Below are 25,547 nucleotides of genomic sequence, written 5' to 3' on the forward strand. Positions count from 1 at the left end.
TGAAAATATATGCATGTGAAAGGAGAATGTATGTATGTGAGAGAGTAAAAATATATGTATGTGAAAGGAGAATGTACGTATGTGAGGGTGACAATGTATGTATGTGAATGTAAAATGTATGTATGTGTGAGAGTGAAAGTATATGCATGTGAAAGGAGAATGTATGTATGTGTGAGAGTGAAAATATATGCATGTGAAAGGAGAATGTATGTATGTGAGAGAGTGAAAATATATGCATGTGAAAGGAGAATGTATGTATGTGAGAGAGTGAAAATATATGCATGTGAAAGGAGAATGTATGTATGTGTGAGAGTGAAAATATATGCGTGTGAAAGGAGAATGTATGTATGTGTGAGAGTGAAAATATATGCATGTGAAAGGAGAATGTATGTATGTGAGAGTGAAAATATATGTATGGGAAAGGAGAATGTATGTATGTGAGAGTGAAAATATATGTATGTGAAAAGAGAATGTATGTATGTGTGAGTACCAGAATGAATAATGTCTTATACGGCCCCTCATACAAACTAAACACCAGTTTAGAGAAAATTGTTAAACAGCCTTTTTACATTTAAACTGTTGAATGCAATATGTCCAGTTTCTGTTTAAATCGATTTGGTTTTACTTAAATCCAACTGACCTTAAAGTAGATATTGTATTTCTAGCATCCAGAGTAGGCTAATAGCAGAAACAAACATGTTTACGACTTTAGATAACCTAGATTACTAGATTGTTACCTAGTAACCTAGGTTACTTGATAACAGCAACAGTACATGGCGATCTAACTAACTTTGTGCCATTTTCTTTTCTAGAATAACTTTTGTTATAGCCTTTCCTGCCTGTAGAATAATTATGATAAAGTAAATTAATGCTTTTTATGAATTATAGGTTAGTGTCATCAGACAGAGAGATAGGTAGCTTACTAGATAAAGGTAATTAGCATGGCAATCTAGATACTGTTAAACAATGTATGGTTTGGAATTCCTATTGTTATAGCCTGTTCTTCCCCTATAGACTAGGTACAGTTTGGTACGGAAATATTTGGACACTGACACAAGTTTCATAATTTTGGCTCTGTATGCTACCACAATGAATTTGAAATGAAACAATTGGGATGCAATTGAAGTGCAGTCTCTCAGCTTTAATTCAAGGGGTTGAACAAAAATATTGTATGGAATGTTTAGGAAAATGCAACCATTTTCATACACAGTCACCTTATTTCAGGGGCTTAAACATAATTGGACAAATTAGCACAATCACAAGTAAAATGTTTATTTTTAATACTTTGTCAAGAATCCTTTGCAGGCAATTACTGCTTGAAGTCTGGAGCGCATGGACGTCACCAAACTCTGGGTTTCCTCTTTGGTGATTCTTTGAAGTTATAGTTATTGTTAGTTCATGGATGATGTTTGGCTGAATCTGAGCAGACAATATATCCCTTTACACTTCAGAATTCATCTGGCTGCTTCTGTCACATCATCAATAAACCCTAATGACCCAGTGCCATTGGAAACCATGCATGCCCATGCCATCACACTGCTTTCACCGTGTTTTATAGATGATATGGTATGCTTCAGAATGCTGTTCCAGAACTGGGCTGGCTATTTTAGAAGTTTTTTTAGCAAAATCTGGCCTTTCAATTCTTGAGGCTAATGAATGGTTTGAACCTTGTGGTGAACCCTCTGTATTTGCTCTAGTGAAGTCTTCTCTTCATGGTAGACTTGGATAATGATATGCCTACATCCTGGAGAGTGTTCTTCACTTGATGTTGTGAAGGGGTTTTTCTTTACCATGGAAAGGATCCTACGATCATCCACCACTGTTGTCTTCCATGGACGTCCAGGCCCTTTTGTGTTGCAGAGCTCACCAGTGTGTTATTTTTTTCAAACTGTTGATTTGGCCACTCCTAATGCTACTGTTATCTCTCTGATGGATGTTTTTTTTAAGCCTGTTTCACTTGCATTGAGAGCTCCTTTAACCGCATGTTGTGGGTTCACAGCAACAGCTTCCAAATGTGAATGCCACACCTGGAACCAACTCCTTTTACCTGCTTCATTTACCTGCTTCATTGATTAAGAAATAATGAAGGAATAGCCCACTCCTGTCCATGAAACAGCTTTTGAGTCAATTGTCCAAATACTTTTGATCCCTTGAAAAAGAGGGGGCTACATGTTAAAGAGCTGTAATTCCTAAACCCTTCCTACCATTTTGATGAGGATACCCTCAAATTAAAGCTGAGAGACTGCTCTTTAAGCCCATATTCATTATTTAATTAACTTGAATATATTTTGGTAACAGCCAAAATAACAATATCTGTGTCAGCGTCCAATTATTTCTGGACCTAACTATATACTGTAACTATAACCAAGGAAGCAAATTATCACTTTTTATATGTGTGGTTACCAGAGAGATAGATAGAGGAAAGATCTTGCCAAATTAGCATTAAACAAACTGGACATAAGGGGGAGCTCTACACAGAACACCTGGCCTAAAGTTAACAAGAAAACATTGGGTTAACACAGAAAACACTGAGCATGAATTCAGCGACAATATAAAACTATTGTGAAGTATTCCATTTCCAACAATATCTTTCTCCTACTCCCTTTAAAATGGAATTGCTCCTTTAACTTAACCCGAGTGTGAATAGGGCCACTAGCCTCCGTTCCAAGCCAACCCATGCAGAGTCATTCCAACCTGCTGTATTCAGTGATCCAAACCAGACTACTAATGAAGGCATGTCAGTTAGTGATGCCCCCTCAGGGTCGTCTTCACTCCACAGTGGCTGAGTGCCAACGCCACATACTGTCATAATAATGGCCAGTGGCAACACAGCACCATCCTTTGCCAACAGCACACTGGCACATTGGCAGTACTGCACATCTGTAGATCAGGCTGGCCAGCTGATAGCATGATGCCAACTAATCCTATACCAAAGCAATGGACAAACCAAAGACTCAACTCAATCAAACGCATGTTGAGACATTTACCAATTGGCTACTTTTTCCCAATGAAATAATTTTACCATATGAATTCCTACAACTATGATCAGGGTGACCCTCACTGGTATGGTTTCACTGGTCAGATAGACATGGGGAGAACACACCAAATCAAGGAAGTTTTACAAGAATGTGCCCATGATTTTGTAGAATATACATTTTAGAAAAATACTGGTTATGGTCGTTTCCATTGATGAATAAATACACAGAGCTATGCAAGTGAACAATTAATAAAAACAATTAAAATCACTTCTGAAAAAAGTTGAGGATTAGGGTTAGGATTAGTGAATGGGAAAAGCAAACTACTCATCCCATACAACCACTGGACTTGTTCTTAGAAAACTAAGAAAATGGAGGATATTAAGTGAGGTAACATTTTAGGTAACATGTTGGAGTAGACAAGTAACCATCTTTGAGCTACAAAAGTTACCATACACAGGAGCATGCCTGTGGTTTGTTCCAGATTAACCAAAGGGATGTCTGCTTTGCATTCTACAATTTTCCCATGTGAAGCTAGCTACAAAACACTGGACTGGACAGGACTATTTGTACTATTTCTACAAATTCACCCCAAACTGTACCAACACCTACTAACCCTAACCCCTACTGTTTATGCTTTTCGCTTAAATGAACACTAACCAGACTTATTAGAAAGCTAACTAATGTGTTAGCTTTAAGAGAGTAGTTACGACAAAGCTGTAATCATTCTTGTTTCCAAAATGCATAGCTAACTCTAACTAGCTACAAATGTTGCTCAACACAACATTTGGAAACATGCTGCAATGCTCACTTTTTTGTTATAGTGGCAATGCATGAAGTTAACTTGTTACATTAACTATAACTTCTACTGACAAAACGAGGTACTACGCAAGGCTAGCTACTAATGTTGCTAATGGTACATCTTCCTAAGATTGTTTTGTGAGGTTGTATACTATCCTTAATGTACTGTGGTATACATTAGAATACACCAAAAATAAGTAAAACGCAATTGCCTGTAAAACACAATTTTCTCAACACAGATTTACAACCGATTACCACCACTCTTGCCCACCCTCTTGACAGACAACAGAATAGGTAGTAATACAGCCATCGCTTATATTGAATATATCAGTGGCCCAAGATAAGGGTTCATTATTTTCTTGAACCACTCGTTGATAGCCTAAAGTAAATATACATACTGACAGAACATTACTGTGGTTTGACTAAACCCAAGATTATGAGTCTTATTATTATCATTAAATCAATACCATCAATAATGGATTACGAAAGGCATTAGTGAGAGAAAGCTATTTACGATTTGAGACATCTGTATACAGTAGATGACCTCACTCTCTCAGCCTTTCTTTCTCTCTCTCTCTCTCTCTTTCTGTGTGTGTGTTCTGGAAGTGACAGTTGAGGGGCACTTTACAAAAGTGTTGGCAGTGAAGGATCTCCTGTACCACAGACACAGGGCCTGTCAGTCAGCGTAGAGCTGTCACCCTCTGTTGAGATACCAGGGACAGCGTGTGTGTGCGTGTGTGTGTGTGTGTGTGTGTTTCAATGTGACAGGTCTGAATTAATGAGAGGTAGGTGACAGGGGGGGATAGAAAGACATTGAGGAGTAAGGGAGGAGGGCAGGGAAGGAGGCTTTGTGAAAAATGCCCAGGATTTGGTCAGACCCCTTTTAAAAAGTGGAGGAGACACAGGAGGCCCTACAGTAGACCCATGGACAATCCTGGCATGTGTTTCTTTCATTGTCCCTGCTGGGCAGCGCTGAAAGCAAAATTATAGAACTAAAAATCTAGCTTTTGTTGATTTGTTGTCTTATCTACCTTCACTGAGCAGAGATTGTTCAATACAATCTCTTCCATCCAAAAGGGTGAATGTACGTGGGGGATGAGTGTGCTGCTGATGAAATGCTTAAAACTGGGTGTATATGAATGTCTCTGTGTCTGTATGTTACAGTGTGTGTGTGTGTGTGTGTGTGTGTGCCAGTTTCCCCCGACTGAAGGGGAAAAACAGCCTGCGAGAGTCTATCAGCATGGCACCTGCTCCAGAACATTCTTGATGAAGCAAAGGTTGTCTTCATTAGACGCATTAATATTCATGACGAATGGTAATTTTGACACAGAAAAGGTCTCAGTAACCTTTTCTTGTGCATTTTTTCACTTCTCAAGGAAATTACAGTCCGGCAATGACTTAATTAATGCTCGGTTTCCTTGCCAGTCGTCTTAGGGCCTGTCACTTTGGGGCTGGGGTATTTGTCACATAGGCTGGATTGAGGGAGGAGAAAGGAAAGGGAGCATGCAGGGCTATCAGACAGAGAGAAGGGGACAGATCACTGGAATGAACTCAGAGTCAGAATTCTTCTAGTGGCTTATTTACAATCATGTGTTGTGCCCTTTGTGTTTGTATCCTGTTCTTTATTTCTCTTTCTCTCCATCTTTCCTGTTTCGTCGTAGAATGGCTGAGCAGTGTGTTGTTGGTGTGTTGATCTTTAGTTATTTCTTATTTGGGTCCCCATTATCTAATGTCATTGCTACAGCTAGTCTTTACGTGGTCAGTCACTTGATGAAAAATACATTACAGGCAAAGGACTGTACAGTATACAGACATTTTAGAAGAACACCGATTTTTATAAATAATGACTAGAAACACAAACCGATACATCTAAGGAAAGGTAATGTGTGTGTGTGTGTGTGTGGACAATTTGGATTTTTAGACAATAGACAAGAGAGATTGGCATGGATAATTTTATTGTTAGCGTTCTTGTTGTCTATGTTAGTTCTGTGTGTTAAGGGCAAGGTGTACTGGTCTGTTACCGAGTAGCGGCTAGTCATTCTTTGCTTCACCTAACCATACTGTTGGACAGAGCCTAAATAACTAGATAAGATGATCTTTGATTTTACAAAGATTTATTTTTACTTTCCATCTACACACAACATTTTTAACACAACTTACCGATGCAGGATGCCCATCAAATGTAAGTCCAAGCAGCTGAACTTCCTCAACATATTGTTCTCACATGTAAAACTCCAGTTGAAATGGATCTTATAGAATGTTTTGAATCAAATAGACATTTCTCAGTTTTAGCTTTATTTAGGACCTGCTTGTTGTTCATCGTCCATTCTGATACCCACCGTATCTTCTTGTCTAGAGTTGCTGTGAGTTCAGGGTCTTTGGATGCTAACATAAAGTGCATACATCACCATTGTAATTTCTTGTAAGAAATATGGCTAAACATTAAAAAGAAACAGTCTAAAGCAGCTGCCTTGAGGGACACCATGTCTAAGAACGTCCTATGAAGAACTCTATAACCATGTGATGGCAGGTGATGTTTAAAAACAGGTCACATATACAGTATATAAAAGTGTGGGTGAACTGGAAACTAGGAATTAGCTGTTAGGTTTAGGTTCATATTTGGTCTTTTTGCCATAGAGGTTGATTATGGTTAGGTTTGCGTCTGCAGGAGGCAGGGAGATCTACAAGCTGATTGAACATGAGAAATGCAATGTTGTCTTTCTTTTGTTCATTGAGTCTGAGAGCAACTACTGCATTTTTTGTCACACTTTCTCTCAGAAGTCTTTATGATGAATGCAGTCCACTTGAATTTCTTGTACATTTTCTTAATTTCCTTTTATTTGAGGAGATTTATCACTATCAATATTGGACACCAATCAAGCAGGAACACTCCAATCCTACACACACTCTTCATCTCAGTTCATTTACTGTCCCGCGTGGAACTAATCGTTTCTTTGCCAGGACCTGTTTCATGCCAGGGTTCAGTTTTAAGGGCGACATTTCCACTAAAATGTTGATTCTCCAGATAATCTCTTTGTGAACAGATTTTGTCTAGACCTACTTGCACTGTGATTTCTTCAAGCACCTTAGATCCTGTTTATCTGACTTTGTATACTGGCACGATTCTCATGGGCCTGGAGGTTTAGGCCAAGTGTACAGATTGATAAGAACTCCAGTTTGTTTTACTCTGTAGGCTTGATCTTTTGGGCTTCACGTTGTGTTCATGTCTTGATATTGAGCTTTGCATGGAGTTGGTCTCCACATTGCTGTAATATGCAATAAGTTGTCGTACTCCCAATGAGGGACAGTTATATTCTCCGCCTAGTACTGTAGATTCCAAAAAAGAAATAATGGCAACATTTAATTTGTAAATTAGAGCAAGATAATATTGTTGAGTTAACTTTTAGATTCTGATGGCTTTCAAGGATTTTTTTTTAAAAGCACACACACATGCACACAAACACACATGTACAAGCAATATACTCAATTCTTTCCTAGACAGTAAAATATTTGAACATAAGGCAGCATTTCCTTTATCATGTCCTATAAAAATAGTCATTTGCCAGAGCCCCTATAGCACAATATGGAAGGCGGTGTGTTTTACTGATAATGTAGCGATGACAGATAGTTCCATAGTGGGAGGTTTCAGTCTGGATACAGAGGTAATAAATTGCGCTGAGGAGTGAGGTGGGTCAGACAGAGAAGGGGGAAGAATGGGAGGTGGGGGACAAAACAGATGAGGAAAGAAAAAGAAGAAGGGGAGACCGAAGAAGTAAAAACACTTATCGTCATTTTTTATTATTTTTATTACATTAAATGCAATATCAGATATTGAGTTATTGCACATAGAACAATTTTCTGGAGGAGACAACTGGCAGTTTAGCCTGGTAATGAAGAGGATTGGGTCAGTAAACCAAAGGTTGCTGGCTGTAATCCTCAAGTCGACAAGGTAAAAAAAACTAAAAAGAAATTGTTCTGTCCTGTGCAATACAGTTAAGCATAATTAATCTGAAGTTGTTGCTGTAAATTATAATGTGTTTTTATCATACTCAACTGGTAAGACAACTGTGAAATGTATGGATTTCTGTAATTTTGTGGGAATTCAGGACTATCAAATGTCACTTTTATAATCATGGCTATAGCTGATTTGTTTATAGTTTTTCATTGTCTCTCATATTGTTGTAATATTTAACATATACAGCTCCAGAAAAAAGCAAGAGTCCACTGCACCTTTTTCTTTCCTTTCTAAAAAATTTGAGTGAGGAATATAAGCGTTGAAATTGCAGTGGTCTCTTAATTTTAACCCTTCTATTCCTCACTCATAACCTTTCCTTTCGACTGTTTTGGAAAGGAAAGAAAAAGGTGCAGTGGTCTGTTAATTTTCTCCGGAGCTGTAAATAAATGAAGAGAATACATATGTATTTCATTTTCAATAAACTGGAATACATGTTAGTTTTTTTGCTTTTCTCATTACGGGGTATTGCTTGTAGATTGATGGCATACAAATATTTTTAATCAATAATGAATAACGTCTAAATTACAACAACGTTTGGACAAAGTGAAGGGTTCAGAATACTTTCCGAAGTTGGTTTATTTGCATATGAAGTGATGGAGGATGAGTGCATCTACTAAAACATTTGGTCTAGGTCTACCTGTGATCTCTTTAGCTGTCTAGACTCTCATTAATAATGAATTACAGTTACTGTCACACAATCTTACATTTCAATAAGTGCCAAGGAAATCGTATTAAAATGTTTAACCAATAGATAAATATTTAGCACTGTTTACAAGATCAGGGTTTATTTCACTGTAATCTGAATGTAGATTTTTGAACCTAGCTTTAATTCCAGCAAACCTAATTAAAAATAGTATTAATTCAACAGTATTAAATTACATAGAAAATATCAAAAGGTGTTAAAACAAAATAGTTTTGTCTTGTAATTCAAACAATTACCTGCAGGTTACATTACCACGGGTGAGTTTGACAGCTGTTTAAAAACTTTCCACTGTCCTTACTAGCTTGTAGCTCCGTCTCGCGTTTAAGGCTCTCAGAATAAGAATGGCAAGCTAGGTCTTTACGTTAACAAAGACAAAACGAATGGTACAAGCAAGAACGAACACAAGTCAACTGATTTGTATAACAGCAATCAACCAATCAAAATGTAAAGGACAACTGGGTTTTGCAGCCCTCAAACACAGGAAATGAACACGCCACAAAGGTCCTCAGGTGGGCATGGCTTGCCCCGCCTACCTGAGGAAAGACACTGGACAGAGCTAGAGAGCGAGTGAGAGAAAGAGAGATCAAGAAAAAAGTAGCAAGGTAAGGAGGGAGGGATATACTCCCCCTTTCGACATCACACCATTGCTACAATAACAGCAACCCCAGTCGGTTGGTTAGCAGTGATTATACAGCTCTGCAGATGCGGGCTTCATTAGGCTAATAAGAGGAAGGCAACCCTGTCTCATTACGACGCTCACAAGCCCTCCTCAAAGATACCGACGCTCAGCTCCGTCACTAATATCAGCACGCTAACTCCTGTCATTTTTTCACCCATCACACTTATCAGATTTTAAGGCCACTTAAAAGAGGTTTCCCCAAGGTGTGCCACCAGACCACAGACGCTCTTCATCTCACCGGTGACCTCTTCAATCAGACCGCGCTCCTGTCACCTGCTAGAGATATGCAGATATTCATCGAGAAAATCTGTGCGTTTTGAAGAAGAAAGCGGCTTGTTTTTTACGTTGGTATTAAACGAGTGAAGGGGTGTGCTGTTCCATTGCCACAGACGCCCAATGAGAGTTGCAGTAATTGGTCTGTGGAGAGTAGCAATACCATCGGTGTGTTGATTTAGTCCTAAGTCTTTCGAACAAGTGGCGATACCTTCATAATCCGTTGTGGGCCTTTCGTCAGCATTAAGGAACATTTCTTTGAATGTAAAACATTAAAGTACGAATACGTTCCGGAATATTAAATTCAGTCACTGCAGAAAATATAAGTAAAAAAGGGGTTCAGTTCAACCGATTGCTATCTTATTCTTTTACTGCAATCTTAAGGATGCATTCACCTCCTTTTAATTTACGTGTACTTTGAAAACAATCCATGACATATCTTTCCATTTTGCCCACCGATGCAGTAATTGGCTCATTGTGGTGGATACTTTTTTCAATTGGATTTATTACTGGTTCAGTAAATAGAGTGACAACTACTTCTAGCTAATTGAAACAGAGAGAGCGGTTCATCCCCCTTCACAAACAACCTGCTGCACACCCAAACCTAATTTTGAATGTGATTCTGATTGGTGACGATCTGTCTGAGACAAGGTTCAGATTTTAGAAAAGGTGACATCACCCTTTTGAAAGGGTGTTTTTGAAGGAGCAGGTACTTTCAGTGGGGTGATCATGTGACAGGAGTGCGTCTTCTACAGCCGGCAGCTGTGTAAAACGCCTGTAGACGCAACAACACGCTAATTGTTCAGTGTAATATGATTACACATCTAGCCAGGATTGAGTGATTTCTAACAGGTATGTTTTTCATCTTGATTACAAGATGCTTTCAGCATGCTAATTGACTCTGTGCGTGTGTGTGTGTGTGTAAGAGACAGGTGTGTTTGTGTTACATGTGCAAACTACGTGTTGAGAGGCACCCATGACCCCCCCCCCCCTCAACATACACAGGTGCTGTCCTCACAAACACCAGCTTGTGTGTGTGGGTCCTCTTTCAGGACCGGTGTGAGGCGCTCTCACCTCGACCATGCAGTTTGTAGTCATTACCCTCTACAGGCAGGGATCTCTGCAACGACACCTCTCTTGATGGATCCTTGATAGCTTCTTTAATGGTCAAATTAACTCTGAAACATGAAACTTAAAAACATGCCAGGACTGCCAGAAGAATGCCCTTTTATATACTCTCACTTCGGAATTAAAAGTGTGTTGGCATGGAATGACGATTGTTAATAAAGACCTGCCCTGTGTAATAAAGTAGTTCTCTGTACACCCTTCTTTCGTAAAAACATTTAAATTGTTTTATACAAAATTGAAGCTTATTTGTTTTTTAGATTGGCACATTGGCTCTGAGAAAGAAAAAAATATTCCATTCAACTTGTCCCTTTGATAAAAAAAATCTAAAATCAATTGAGAGTAACTTCCTCCTAGTAGGCGTACAGAGTCCTGCAGTTTGGAATCGGCGGAACAATGACTTCCTTGCATTTGGAAAAGATTTGGCCCTGAGCAAAGCATTGTCAGATTTGCTAAGCTTCATCACTTTGATGAGTGGATTGTGATTGATGGCAACCTGCTGAAACCAATCCTTTCTGTTTTGAGAATAATGCGACAATACCAAAGACTGCACAGGAACAGAGATAGCCTTCTCAAAGACACGCCACCAGGATCAGGGGCCGGACAATTCGGTCTGCTTATTCCACATTCCTTGAGGTTGTGCCCAGAGCAAGATCTCTTTCCAACCAACATTTCCACCATGTTTTCTAAACAGGGTTTGCTGTCTTCTGCAAGGGTTGTTATTTCCTGGTGGCAGAACCTTTGACGAGTACGGTGCACATTTTGAAGGATGGAATAAAATTGGTTTTATTGCACGCGTCTAATAAAACGAGGACCTTCCTACTTAATTGATTCTGAGCCACACATGCACACCGAAAACCTCTCGAACTCCATCGCTTCAGCCAGGACGACGCAAGACCTAAATGTATGCAAGCCTTGCTCCTCATCAAGTTAGTCGTTAACCCTACAGATGTCCTAAAACATGCACCGTGCTCCTGACCTCTGACCCCAAGAACTGCCGCCTGGCCTCTAAGGCTGCCTCAGGTCACCAATTCTTTTTTTTTACGGAAGAATCTCCCCAGGGCTCGGATGACACACACACACCCACACAGAAGCCTGGGGCCCTGCTGACAGTCACACAGGCTGAGGCAAGAGGTTCTCTCTGTCTCTCAGGGTTGAAGTAATGGTTAGTACGTGTTGCCATCATCCACCACTGGGAGTCGGTTAACTGTGTCAATACGCATGTTTTTTTTTAACTTTACGTTAGCCGAGCAGTAGCTGTCCGAGACGGTGTGGCATCACCTGAAGTGTACATGGATCCTTCTGGCGGTTTCCATTGTGGGTGGTATTTCTTTTCTGTGTCTCAGATGTCAGTTTTCAGAGACTGGAGTCATGCTCCATTGTATTTTATAGCCTGTATACATTTTGTTTTTGCATATCGTCACGTTTAGCAGTTGTGTGGGTTGGGAGGGAGCGATGTGTGTGCCAGCGTTTGCTATGAATGCAGCCCTCAAAATGAACTACCACAGCACAGACTAAATAGAATCCATTTTTTAGGGCCTCTGATACACTTGAATATGACAAAATTAAAGAATGGGCAAAAAAAAAATTGTCTTTTTGAGAAAACAAAGAGAGATCTACTTGTATTGTAAGTATTGAAAATCATAAAAATAGGACATTTTAATTAATAATGTTTTGCGGTAAACTGTGTGGCAGAATAACTGACCACTGTGACTGACCCAAAATAAGGAAAGGTCTTGATTATGTACAGACTCATTGAGCATGAGCTCACTATTGTGAGAATCCATCAAAGGCTGAAGACAGAGTATGTGCACACTGCCCATAAAATTAGGTGGAATCCGAGCTGCACTTCCTAACCTATTGTCAAATGTATGACAACATTGGACACACTGTATTTTCCACATCTTTTAGGCAAATTGCAACATGTAATCACAGCTGCTGACCAGTTGCCATGAGAAAGGAGCAACCAGCGGAACACAAACATTGTACTAAACATAACTAATATTTATTGAGGTATTTATGTTCCCTCACCATTCACACTTAAATCTTCTGTGTGTGTGTGTGAGTAGAGGGGTTTAGACCAGGATGCATGAATGATTGCAAGGCAGAGCCTTAGCCGTGGAGAGCAGGGCGGACCAGAGAGAGGTTGACTGGCTTGGCTCTGACTGATGTCAATGACTTTTATGAAACAGTGGACCGGCTTCTCTCTCTACCTTGCTGTCTCCCACTCTCTCCTCCCTTTCTCTTCCTCACCTCTCTCCTTCCCTTGCCTCTCTCTAAATCTATCTTTGTCTCTTGTTCTCCTTACCACCCTCTCCCTCCCTCTCTCTCTCCCTCTCCCTCTCTCTCTCTCCCTCTCTCTCTCCCTCTCCCCCTCTCCCTCTCCCTCTCCCTCTCCCTCTCCCTCTCCCTCTCCCTCTCCCCCTCTCCCTCTCCCTCTCTCTCTCTCTCCCTCTCCCATGGCTGTCAGTGAGCAGGGAGACTCTGACTATTGTGTTTGTGTTGGACGTCGATCCAGTGCTCTTGACACTGAGCAGAGTCGCGGAACGCAGGGCAACAGTAACAACTGGGAGCCCGGAGCATGCTGGGTAAGGATTTAGGCGGTGTCCCAAATGGCCCCCTATTCCACACACAGGGGCTGGTCAAAGGAAGTGAACTGTAGAGACTGAATGGTGCCTTTTGGGAACCAGAATTAGTGAGACAAGTGATCCATTGCTCATGCCCTAGTAAGGAAACACAACAACATTCAACAGCAGGACGGACACCTGAGAGTCAGTGGAAAAGATCTATGAGCCAGGAAGACTTTGATTATATAAACACCGGAGAGTTCCTTTTGAGAAATTGAATAAATATTAATGACAGGAAAAGTGGTGGATCACCCCTCCCCCCCCCCCCCCCCCCCCCCCCCCCCCCCCATGTTTAATAAGTATCAACTGCAGGCTTGAATCGCATGACATGTCTAAAGCTGCTACACCATACACGCACACAACACGCAACAGACCACTGGGCTAAAACAAGGAAGCTGACACTGGACACACAGACCGTTCAGGATTCATGGGTTTAATCAGGACGGCCTCTCTTACACCCATGTCAGAACGTTATTTCATCCATTCATTTAGCACATATTTAAAGCTGAAGCACAACCTTCATCGTTAGAAGTTGCAACATCTATAATGATGCTCCCGTTCTCCTACTTGTTTCTGTACTGCGTGGCATGGGAATGTATAACAAGTTTAAACACAAACATACAAAATCTCCCCTTGCGCTGTATATTCCCACACGCTGACAAACAAACACACACACACTGACTGACAAACACACTCACAATCACACACACACACACACACACAAAGGGATGCAGGCTAATTAATGTAGCTCATGCGTTACTGATACCCATCTCCTTTGCTTTGGCTTCCTCTGCATGTCTAATGGTTTTGACAGTAAATGAAGAATGGCTGAAGGGGGCTTTTTCCCTGTGACACATTTAGAAACGGCAACAAACACATGACAGCCTATTCTACATCTACTCTCCCATATCCACTCCATCCAGCACTGGTTCGAGGAGCTACACCACATCATCCTCCTAAACGTGGTGGTGCTGGAACTTTTGCGGAGAGATCCGAAACTGTTTTGAGGAGGGATGAGTTTTTTTTGTTGGGGAGGGGGGGAGGTTATGAGCCGTGTGAGCTCCAGTGGTCTCCCTGTCTCTCCCAGTGTCTCTGCCCTAAATCAGGCTCTCATTGTGGGGCGAGGATCTCCCGAGGGCCCCCTCTTCTAATCCGACACCCATTCTCCTCTCCCTCACCTGCAGCTGTGAGCGTCGCAGCCGGACGCCCCTCGCAGTCCCCCCCCCCCTCCCCCCGCCTCCTTCGTCTCACCCGCTCCCATCTGTCTATCTGTCCCTCTCCATGCAGGTGCCTGGCTACAGCCTTTCTCCGGAGCGCCTCGCCACCCGGCCCGGACCGTCACAATCAAAGCTTTACATTTTACACTCTGGGAAAAAAGACATGGGCAACTTCTCTTCATCATCTGAGAAATGTCCTTTCATCCCTGCACTCTCTTTATTTTCTCTTCTTAAATAACGTCTCGCCGAGCTTCTTTTATTTCGACCCCCCCTCTGTTTCTATACCTATCTATCTATAGTCCGGCAGATGCTGCCCCGTTTGTAGTCTCCCCCATGACATTCCTACGGGGGATTGCTTAAGGACTCCAGGGCCACGACGCTCGTGGATCACCCTGACACTCGGTCTGCATCAGCAGATTATGAACTGTGGGCTCCTGACACTCCGCCATTGTTCCGCCATCTAAATATGAACAATAAGGCCCGTCCGACGCTGACAGCTTATTCGCTCTTATCACTCCCGTGGTGCCGCCCGGCGTGATCCCCTCAACCCCTCAACCCCTCAACCCCCCCCCTCAGCTGAGCCACAGGGTAGGGGTGGAGGAACCGGAGGGGCAGGGGGGCTCTGTCGCCATCGATGCTTGCGCTGTACGCGCGAAACCGACCAGCTGATTCCCGCTTGGCCACGTAACTTTTCACCACAGGGGTTGTCAGAAGTGGAATTGGAGGAGGTGGAGGAGAGGAGGAGCGGAGCGGAGGGCAGTGGGGAGTGTCGAGACTCTCAGCATGGCAGAAATTAACTGGACTCCAGAGAGAGCCCGGATCAGACCTGGCCTCCCCCGGGAACACTTACCACAAGAGTCCTCCATGCTTGTTACAGCCGGGCAGGGGCCACCAGGGGCCACCAGGAGCCACCAAGGGCTACACTTCACAAATGCGAGTTCAACTCACTGCGCCATTTAATCGAGACGGTCGGGGATGAAACGTTGGCAATTATCTAAGTCTTACACCAAACCCCCACATAAAGCAGAATCTCATAAAGCACACTCCTTTTTTTTAACATAACATATATGTATTTTTGATGGCCAAACGAACAAGCAGGCTTAGGGAAACGCGTTCTAACCAGATCATTGGGAGTGACTGTATTAGTGTGCATTATGAGTCTTTTTGAATGACACGAACACCACCCATTGGCACAGAGCCCAAAGCTTAGACACAGGGTGGGTGTAACGAGACAGTAATGACATAGCGAGGAGTAAAATCACATCTAATCCAGTATCAACAAAACAGAACATATACAGCCCATGTATGAGTTCACGCAGGAAGAGGCTGTGGGACACAGGAACCACAAAACGCTGAGAAGACACAGAGCATCTTTTTGTTCGAAGAGACGTTGTTATGACGTCTCAAGCAATTTTGCTCACTGGGTGGACCTGGGAGCCTCGTTTGCCTCTACGTTCTCTGCTCATATCCATCTTTTGCCAAACCTCCTGGCCCACTTCGGGATGGAAAAGTACGGGACATGAAAGACCACTTAGGAGTAGAGAGTGGTTCGTTAGGTGCAACCAGTTCACCTCATGGAAGATACTAACCTAGTGGAAACAACTAGAATGTGTCTTCATCACAATCCCTTAACTACCACCCTGATGTAGTATGTATTTGTTGTTGTTTTTCATCTGAAACACAGCTGACAATATGTATTTGTTTCATATGTTAAATGTTTTTCTTTAAAACAGCTCCTATGCACACACTTATTTCTTTTGAAAAAAAACATTTTGTACTGTACTAGGCTTAGGAAGCCTTTATTTCCTGACTGTTAGTTTTTGTACAATCATGCTTACATTACCCTCTTCTTGGTGGAACAATTTCTCAAGCCTCTGAACAGCATAAGTGTCACCTCTCTCTAACATTATACCAAATAATCACATTCTGTTTCAGGGCTAGCGTGACCTCTTTAAGTGTGTATCCATGCGTCTTCTCTCCGAATGGCAGAAGAAGAAAACTGAGAATGTTAAATTACTTAATGTAAGCAGATAGACTTAAAACATCCCATTTTTCTCTCCAGAGAAGTATTTAATAAATATTGTACATCTAAATGGAAATAGATTAACCAAAAGGTTTTTGCCACTCTTTTATTTCAAAAACGTTTCCATAAAGAGGTCCTCGTTCCAGAGCAGAAGTAAGGAGAAATCTCCCTCTCCTCTCCCTCACCCTCTCCTCACCCTCTCCTCTCACTCACCCTCTCCTCTCCCTCACCCTGTCCTCTCCCTCTCCTCTCACTCACCCTCTCCTCTCCCTCACCCTCTCCTCTCCCTCTCCCTCTCCTCTCCCTCTCCCTCTCCCTCTCCCTCTCCCTCTCCCTCTCCCTCTCCCTCTCCCTCTCCTCTCCTCTCACTCACTCACCCTCTCCTCTCCCTCTCCTCTCACTCTCCCTCTCCTCTCACTCTCCCTCTCCTCTCCCTCTCCTCTCACTCACTCACCCTCTCCTCTCCCTCTCCTCTCACTCTCCCTCTCCTCTCACTCTCCCTCTCCTCTCCCTCTCCTCTCACTCACTCACCCTCTCCTCTCCCTCTCCTCTCCCTCTCCCTCACCCTCTCCTCTCCCTCACCCTCTCCTCTCCCTCTCCTCTCCCTCACCCTCTCCTCTCACTAACTCAAATAAAAAGCACTTACAGTTGTTGATGGTTTAAGGTTGAAATGACAGTTATTTTGGTCATAGTGAGCTAATCGGATAGTTTTTCAATCACCGCTTCTCCTAATGAGCTGTTGAGAGCCCATGTCTAAGGGTCTGTTGTGTTTACAGAGCTCTGTGTGTGTGTGTGTGTGTGTGTGTCAGACTGCGTATTTGACTGCATGTCGGGGGCCAGGGGTTCTGTGGGGGGAACGCCTGCTATGTGTGGCTCAGGAATGGAGTGAGGCTGTCAATGTTTGTTGCGTTGAGGTATGTGTGGCATTGGGTCTATGGCAGGAGGGTGTGGGGTGCTACTGCTGGATTAGTATGATCAAAGGCTTGGATACACAGAGATAGAGACAGGGAGAGAGACAGAGACTGCTTGGATACACAGAGAGAGAGGGAGGGAGGGAGAATGAGAGAGAGACAGGAGGCTCAAATAGAGGAGAGGGAGAGAGGCAGAAGGAAGGCCCTATCATTTTTTAAAGAGAGGAACCACTTCTGAATTGGTGCTGCTACATGTTTTATACAACAGTTTAGATGGGGTCAAATCCAGAGTTTAGATAAGTACTCTGAACATGGGCTTAAGTAAAACATTTAATTCAGAAGTTTTTATATATATCAAGTCCATGTTAAGTCAGCCTTACTCAATTCTAAACAGGACCCTTGGAGCATTGATCCAAACAGTTATTGATTTATAATAAATATTGCAAATCCCATTAAATTTGCCTCCAACTGCCATCCCATTTCAGGTACAAGGCCACAAAGGAGAGAAAATAGACCACAAACAGATCCTTTAATAGAATTGTACCTGCATGCCTCCCCCAGGGCACGAGACACAACCAGAGCGTGTCAGTATCCGTGAGAATGCTAATACTGCCGAAGGGAGCGCAAAAACTAATAGCAGAGACATTAAGAAAATGATCCCCAGGCTGATATGTTTTCTATAGACGGGGAACTAAACAGAATTGCCATATTTATCATACTCAGAGAGACCCCAACCCCCCTGTCCATCCTCTTTCACTCTCCTCTCGCTGCTCTAGCGTCAGCCTCCAGAGAGTGATGGGTGGGATAGACACCCCCCCCGCATGCCTTTGGTCCTCCCCCGCTGCCCGCCCGCGCACACGCACATGCACACGCACACAACAACCTTGCCCTTTCCTGGCTCTCCAATTAAGCTGCAGCGGCAGGTTTCCATCAGGGCTGTCGTCTCATAAGGGCTCAGGCGAACCGGGCCTGTCAGGAAATGAACTCATCACTCCGCGACAGCTGCTAATTTCTCCCTCTCCCGTGTCACACGCACGGCCCGATGCAGCTAATAATGAGCTACCCGCCTCCGATTAGGCAACCGCGCGGGGCAGCGAGGTGAGAAGACGCGCTCACGTGCACATACCGTACATGAGTATATGACACACGCACTAGCATGTTCACACGCAGGAACCCACACTCGCCGGTGACTCACACAATATCGTATAAACTCTCCTCGAGTGTGTGAAGGGAGAGAGACGGCTAGGATTGCAGGTTTGAGCTGAAGCAGGGGCCGCTTTATTGCAGCGCTGCGTAGGAGAGAGACATACGCCACGCGAAATTACAGGCTCGTCTTCTAACTCTTTATGAGCGGGATTTCTCTGCTGCAGTTCAGTCTCTGCTCCTCTTTCACCTCACTCACTCAATCCTGCTTTAATCCACTCCTCGCAGTCACACCGCTCTCACTGACTCACACACACACTCTCCCAGGCCACTGTGACTCTGCAGCTGTGTTACAGTAAAGGGATGTTCTTCCACTGACCCCTGTGTGAAATGTAAAATAAGTGATTTTCTTTGTTGTGATTTTGGCATTGAGTTTGTAGCCGCCCAACCTGGTCTCAGGGGAATACGTAACATTCTACCATTCTACATATGTTACAAATTAAATTGAAAAAGGTTTGGTGTCACAGTACTGGGGTTTGGGTAAAGGTTACAATAGAAAAATGTCCAACTTGGAAATCCTTGCAGATGAAGGTCGAGGGGTGTCCACCTGTTCACCCTCCCCTACCAGACTGCACTTCTAAACTGCCACTCTATTTCATTCTTAATGCACTCACCACTGCCCCTAGAGGCTGGTCTGTACCCTATCTTAACATATCTCACAAATGTGTCCGTCAAAGATTTACGTATGCTATCTTAAGTATTCCTGAGACCAGCTTGAGCCGTCATTCTGGACTCCCACTCACTCAATCAGAGACAAAGCTGAGTTAGGGCCTGAAATGAATATTGATTCTCCACTTCCAGCTCAGAATACTGCAGGGAGAAAGAATGTGTTCAGTTCAACACAATAGAGACAGAGACAGAGTAGGAGGCAGAGCAAAGGAGAGGAACACGATGATTAGGACAATCATGGTAATGATGGTGATAATGACAATGGTGATGATCATGATGATGGTGATTGGAAACACACTTGGTCGAAGCTTTGGTATCTTTCTTGATGCATGTACACCACGTTCACTCTGTTAAAATGTGAATGGGAGATTGCATCACTGTCTTAGTAATGTGTAACAAGAAAACAAACCAGCTTGTAACAGGTAAACCAACACTATGAGATTTAGCTTTTATTGGTGGATGTTCATTGCATGTGTCATAATGTTTTACAGAAAATAAATGTACATTAACTAAGAGCAGTACATTTTCTAATAAAAATGTGCAGCAAATTAAATTGTAATAATTAGAAACTCACAAAATGTCTATGCTATTCTGTCAAAACATAACTCTGAGACAATTTAATTTGATTCACACACAGTAATGGGACTAATAAATGATGCCAAACAATACAGGCATCCTACAATTCTAACACATCCTGATGAACAGGAGGATTGTTCTTGGGTTTAGACCAATCAGCAGCCTGGATATACTGAATGCCTGACCAAAATAATATTGGTGCTAGATCGAGTATGTGATAACAAAATGTTACAGATTTTCTATGAACCACATTTGACATACCTTTTAAATAAACTATAACAATTAAATATTTAATTTAAAATAGCAAAATAATTCACAACTTAATTAAAATCATATAGGAATGGAACATGTAGCAGTCGATACTCTACAATCAAACATCAGAACTGTTTTACATTTCTAAATAATGGAGACATATCCAGCTGGAAATAATCGTAAATTTTATTGAACAGACACCCATAAAACCTTACGACAAATTGGCAAAATAAAAGAAAATACATGTATTTGTTTGTAGAGATAATTGAAGCAAATATGTTATATCTTGTCCTGATTCACACAGCTGTCAAAACGCCAAGCTGGGTTAAGACTAAATGAAACACGAGCATCATTTGAAGCAATTCTAAAATTCCTTATGGAATATATGAATGGTGAAATGCAAAAAGTACCACTATCACATTTTGCTGCTGGACTTTATGGGGATTATGACTAGTCGACTATTTCAATCTATAGCCATGAGGAAATATTGAATATTCTCCCAATCATGATAGTTCTGGCATTTGGCTTATAATGATGTTAAATAATTTTAGCACCAAATCCTTTGCCCCTCACTGTAACAGCCTAGATGTGAAGGTTATCCTGAGTTAATTGTTGCAAAATGGAGATGAAGTTATATGAAATGAAAAAAAGAACATGCTCTAATCTTCAGAAATACACAATGAGGAAGACTTTTCGGCAGGGTTTTCGGAGTTCCAGAAGGTAGAGTTTAAACGATTTCTCAAAGTCTTTTCTCCTCTCATCCCTCTTTAAAACGTACTGGAGGAAAAGGTTCAGAGGTCCCTCGCCAATAACATCTAATCCCTTGGGTTTGGAGAAGAACGCGAGTTATCATAGAACTGAGATTCTTCACCAAGTCTTAACACCGGTGACTAGTCCACATCCATCTTCTCCAGGACCACGTTGTGTGGAGCTCCATCCAAGTAATAGACCAATCTCTCCCCAGCCTGGCCCTCTGAAGCCCCCTCACCATGCTGCTCATCCTCCCCTCCCTGGTGTTGGGCGTACACGGTCCCTTCCACCTGGAGTGTATTGTTGTCCAGTTCCGTCACGATGTAGTGGGTCCCCTCGTCGTTGACAATCACCTGGGTCACCCCCTCCTTCATCATCAGCTGGCTGGCGGCAAACTGCAGCACCTCCTGCACCACCTGCTGCTCCTCGCACACCTCCTCCTCCACCTTTACCTCCTCAACCTCCATCTCCTCCTCGTCCACTCTCTCCATGACCTCGGACACCGAATCCTGGGTAACAACCTCACGGCCATCCTCTTCCTGTTGGCCCATCTCGCTGACGGCGCTGAGCAGGGCGTCCAGAGCGCTGGACGACTCCGACACCATGTGGCGGTGTATTGCCCCGCCCCCATGGTGTATGGCTCCTCCTGCAGACCCGCCCGACTCCAGCAGGACGTACTGGGTGGTGCCTCCGGACAGATGATGTGCTCCGCCTGCGGACACCTCCCTCCCCGAGGAGATAACTTGGCCGTCTTCGGTGATGTGGAGGACTTCTGCCACTTGGCCCGACATGGCCAGATCTCGCAGGGTGGCGGCGGCCGACTCCTCTAGGGCCTGGTCGATAGCCATCTCCCCGCTGCCATAGCCTTGGATGATTATCACTTGCTGGACCCCATCCTGGCTTCCCAGCCGGTCCACCCGCCGCACCGGGGAGGTCCCGTCGAACGCAGCATCCGCCTCCACGAATGTGGCCCCCTGGCCCTTCAGACGACACTCGAACGACTTGGACACGATACCTGGGAACCAGAGATACGGACCAGTGTTACTGCCAAAGCAGAATGACATGGGGGTCTGATATCATTCTGGCATGGATATTACAGACAGGAGGTCTGCTGCTAGCCTATTCATTTTTAATGGCCAGGAGCACGCCTTACTTTCTTCCTTTTCAAATTCCAGTTCCTCTTCAGAGGCACCGGAGGAGTCATAGCAAACCATAAAATGTACCAAATAAACAGATAAACTACGACAAAGAAACCTTGAACACAAAAGACAAGATAAAGATATTAACGGTTGTGAAACATCAGATGGTGCTAATTGGTCCACACCATGCCCTGGCCGATCACAGGTTGCTATGGCATTGCCAAGGCGATGGGAATGGCGTTAGAAATTCTATTGTTTACAACTGAGAGGAGCTCTGGGGATCCGCATAATCTATCCAGAGAAAAGGATTCTAAGAGGTGAACAGGAGACACCCCACACTCCCACACATACATATGCATAAATACACACACAAACATTTTTCTAGGCTAATATATATACACACACTTATGTATAGTTATATATGTAGGTAAGCTTGGTTCTTTTGTAACAGGCAAACTAAATCAAGAGCTGCCAAGGTATCTGAAAGAACCTGACAGGCATCTGCTTCACAGACCAAACAAACTCATCAAGCCTTTTCTCTGTCTATTTCTCCTTGTCAATTCTCCACTGTGCTCAAAGTGGGTTGATCATTTGACAACAAAGCTACAAAATGTAGCTGTGCCACAAGATGATCCATGATGACAGGTGTTCCAATGAACAATGAACATTGCTACAGCGCCATCGACAACCCTTTTTGAACCATCAGTGACACTGATCACAAACGCAGCTGCAGCTAGAGCATCTGCTAAATGACTGAATGGTAAAATGTAAAATATCCTAATAATCATTTTTAAATATATCTCAAGGTAAATTAAGTAGTATTTGAGCCCGGTTCTAAAAATATGCTACGCTTTCCAGGGTCAAAATACTGACCCGTGGTCAGTGCTACTTCATCATCACTACTCTCCCATTAATTTTGTGAACAGGTCCAATAGCACAACACATTTAGAGACCCGTTAAGGGTGTTAAACATCAATAAGGTCAAGGTTCAAGGGGACCCAGTTAATTTCATGAATGGGTCCAATAGCATGATAGCTTCTGGGACACGTTATAGGCTCATGGATGAAGGTGGCTGTTCATTTCATGAATTGCGCCAAAGCCTAATGCTATACAATAAATTGTCTCTGTGGAGCGATGCATTACAAGGCTGTTCTTATTGTATTCTTCATGATTGTCTGATACACTGACGTGTGAAATGTGTTTTGCTGTGTTTATAGAACATATGAGATATACAGACATGCTTCTACGTGTAATTAAATTGGTTTCTTCAAGGTTCGATCGAACACCACTGGAATGTATTGGACAGTCCTACTCTGTGTAGTCTTTATTTTATTGTACTCTTTTAAGTGTAGGTTGATCTGTCTTTATAGCACTTGTATGGCAATTTATTACGTAATTGTTTTATGTTTTCTGTGGATCCCATGAAAAGGAGCTGCTGCTTTTGGCAGATACTAAAGGGGATCCTAATAAAATCCTAAATCCATCCTAATCCATCCTAAGCAGTCCATCTCCATCTTCCATGGCTATGCATTTTCAAAATGGTCTCCATCTTTCCACAACACCCGACAGTGATGGCACTGAAAACTGTTGGAAGGGGAGCGATTCTTTGTATGTTCACTGGTGATGACACGTAATATCAGAGTGATATAATAGTGCAGATGACCTGCACCAATTGCAAGTCTGTGGCCGGACGATCCAGCTCTCATCCAGAGGAGAGACATGTTAGAGCATCTGACCAGTAAACAAAAGTTTGTTGGATCGAATCCCCGAGCTGGCATTTGTTTGTGAATTTGTTTGTTGTTCTTTCTCTGAGGAATGTTGTTAACCAAAATTGCTCCCATGTTGATGCTGTTAATGTAAATGTGTTCTTAGTGAACTTGCCTGAATAAAGAATCCATGGATCACTTCTTGAGAAGACTTCAGTAGGCCTACCATATTTTACAGAAACGCGCCCCTAGACGACTGAACTGTCGGTCTCCCACCACTGCTAATGTTTTTAAGATTCAGTACCATTACCTTTCTGTCTGTCAGCCTACAGAGACCCACAGGCCACCCCTGTACTGCTAATGGTTAACAGCTAACACTAAACTGCTAGGAGCCCCACAGGTCACAAATATAACGTTAACACTGAATCGCTACCAGCCCCACAGGCCACCAATATAATGCTAACGGCTAACGCTGAATTGCTAGGAGCCCCACAGGCCACCAATATAATGCTAACGGCTAACGCTAAACCGATAAGAGCCCCGAAAGCCACCCCTATAATGCTAACGGTTAACACTAATGCCGAACCGCAAACAGCCGAGAGGCAGACTGGAGAGGGCAATAACTCACCGCTGTGGCGTTTTACACATTACCATAAAACGAGAGTGCATGGGTGTGCGAGGGCTGTCTGCATTTGCGTGCGTGTGTGTGTGTGGCGTGCTATAGGAGGTATTGCTAGCGTGTGTCATATTATCCGTAGGGTGCTGTCTGTTGGGCCTCGCGGCTGCCTCCCTGCCTGCTGAGGTTTATGGGGTGTCACTCAGTCGCCGCTGCAGTGAATCAAGTTAATGTTGCACATCCCATCTCTTCACTTGTCCCCGCGCTCCCGGTGGAAGAACAACATTTGAACAGCGTGATTTGGCCCCGGAGAGAGGCTGATGCCTGTTTAATATGTGTTTTGAGGGTTCTGAGTGACTGATTCCTTTAACGGAGTCGCGAGGATCGCGGAGGCACACCGCATTATTGGCAGTGATTCCGAACAAATGGAGGCTTGGCTGGGATAAGATACTACAGAGGGGGAGGGACGGGGGGGTGGGGGTGGGTGGATATACTGGGCAGACACACAGACAGAGGTGCAGTCAGACAGACAGAGGAGCAGTCAGACAGACAGAGGAGCACCGAGACAGACGGGCAGATACAAAGTCACACAGACAGACATGCAGACAGAGTAAATCAGAGAGATACAGAGTCCCACCCCCCACACTGACACACACCTGGGGGGGTCTAACCTTGTCTATAACGAGTGCACCGGCAGCTTGGAGACTTCACTGTACACTCCAAATGCAGCACTACACTTATCGATCAGTGTCCAATCAATGCCTCTACCAGCCGGCCTGTGGTGGAAGAGGGGGGACTCTAAGTGCCATTTCTTCAGCTGGGAGAAGAGGTCCGACGTCAGGGGAGCGGTCAGACGCCGCTTACCAACCGTTAGAGGAATTAACCTCAACACTGAGACACAGTACCCATTCATCAATTACACATGTCCACCTTAACACGGTCCACCCAACGCTGAGCCGAGAGCTGCGTTCACGACGAAAGGGAATCCACATGGACACCGGAACCCCAGGCTGGGACACGGCCAACCGCGACGCCACAAGAAAAACGAGACGCCCTCGCAATCAATTCCAAGGTCAACGATGACACACCGCGAAGAGCGCGCAGGCTTTACGATCAATTACTTTCAGACCGAGTCCTTTTCCGGTCCTTCTTACGCGTTGGGAGCGTCCAATTACGGACGCGGACCAGGCCGCTCAGAGCCACTCGGTGACTGGGGCCCGACACGGACTTGGGCCGGTCACAGAGTTCTGACCCGGTAGGAGGACGGGTGTCTGTGCATTTGAAGGT

General features: G+C 43.5%; 1 protein-coding gene across 1 annotated transcript in view; it reads right to left on the reverse strand.

Annotated features, from left to right (window-relative positions):
- Positions 1-19,657: 19,657 nt before the first annotated feature.
- The window catches only part of znf407 (zinc finger protein 407), a 146,163-nt gene continuing 140,273 nt past the window's right edge, over positions 19,658-25,547 (reverse strand). Inside the window, exon 10 of the mRNA XM_034288700.1 lies at positions 19,658-21,814. Coding sequence (XP_034144591.1) covers positions 20,940-21,814 — 875 coding nt within the window. The 3' untranslated portion in view covers positions 19,658-20,939. The remainder of the gene's footprint in view (positions 21,815-25,547) is intronic.

This window comes from Esox lucius, chromosome 20 (assembly GCF_011004845.1).
Source record: "Esox lucius isolate fEsoLuc1 chromosome 20, fEsoLuc1.pri, whole genome shotgun sequence".
Taxonomy (NCBI): domain Eukaryota; kingdom Metazoa; phylum Chordata; class Actinopteri; order Esociformes; family Esocidae; genus Esox; species Esox lucius.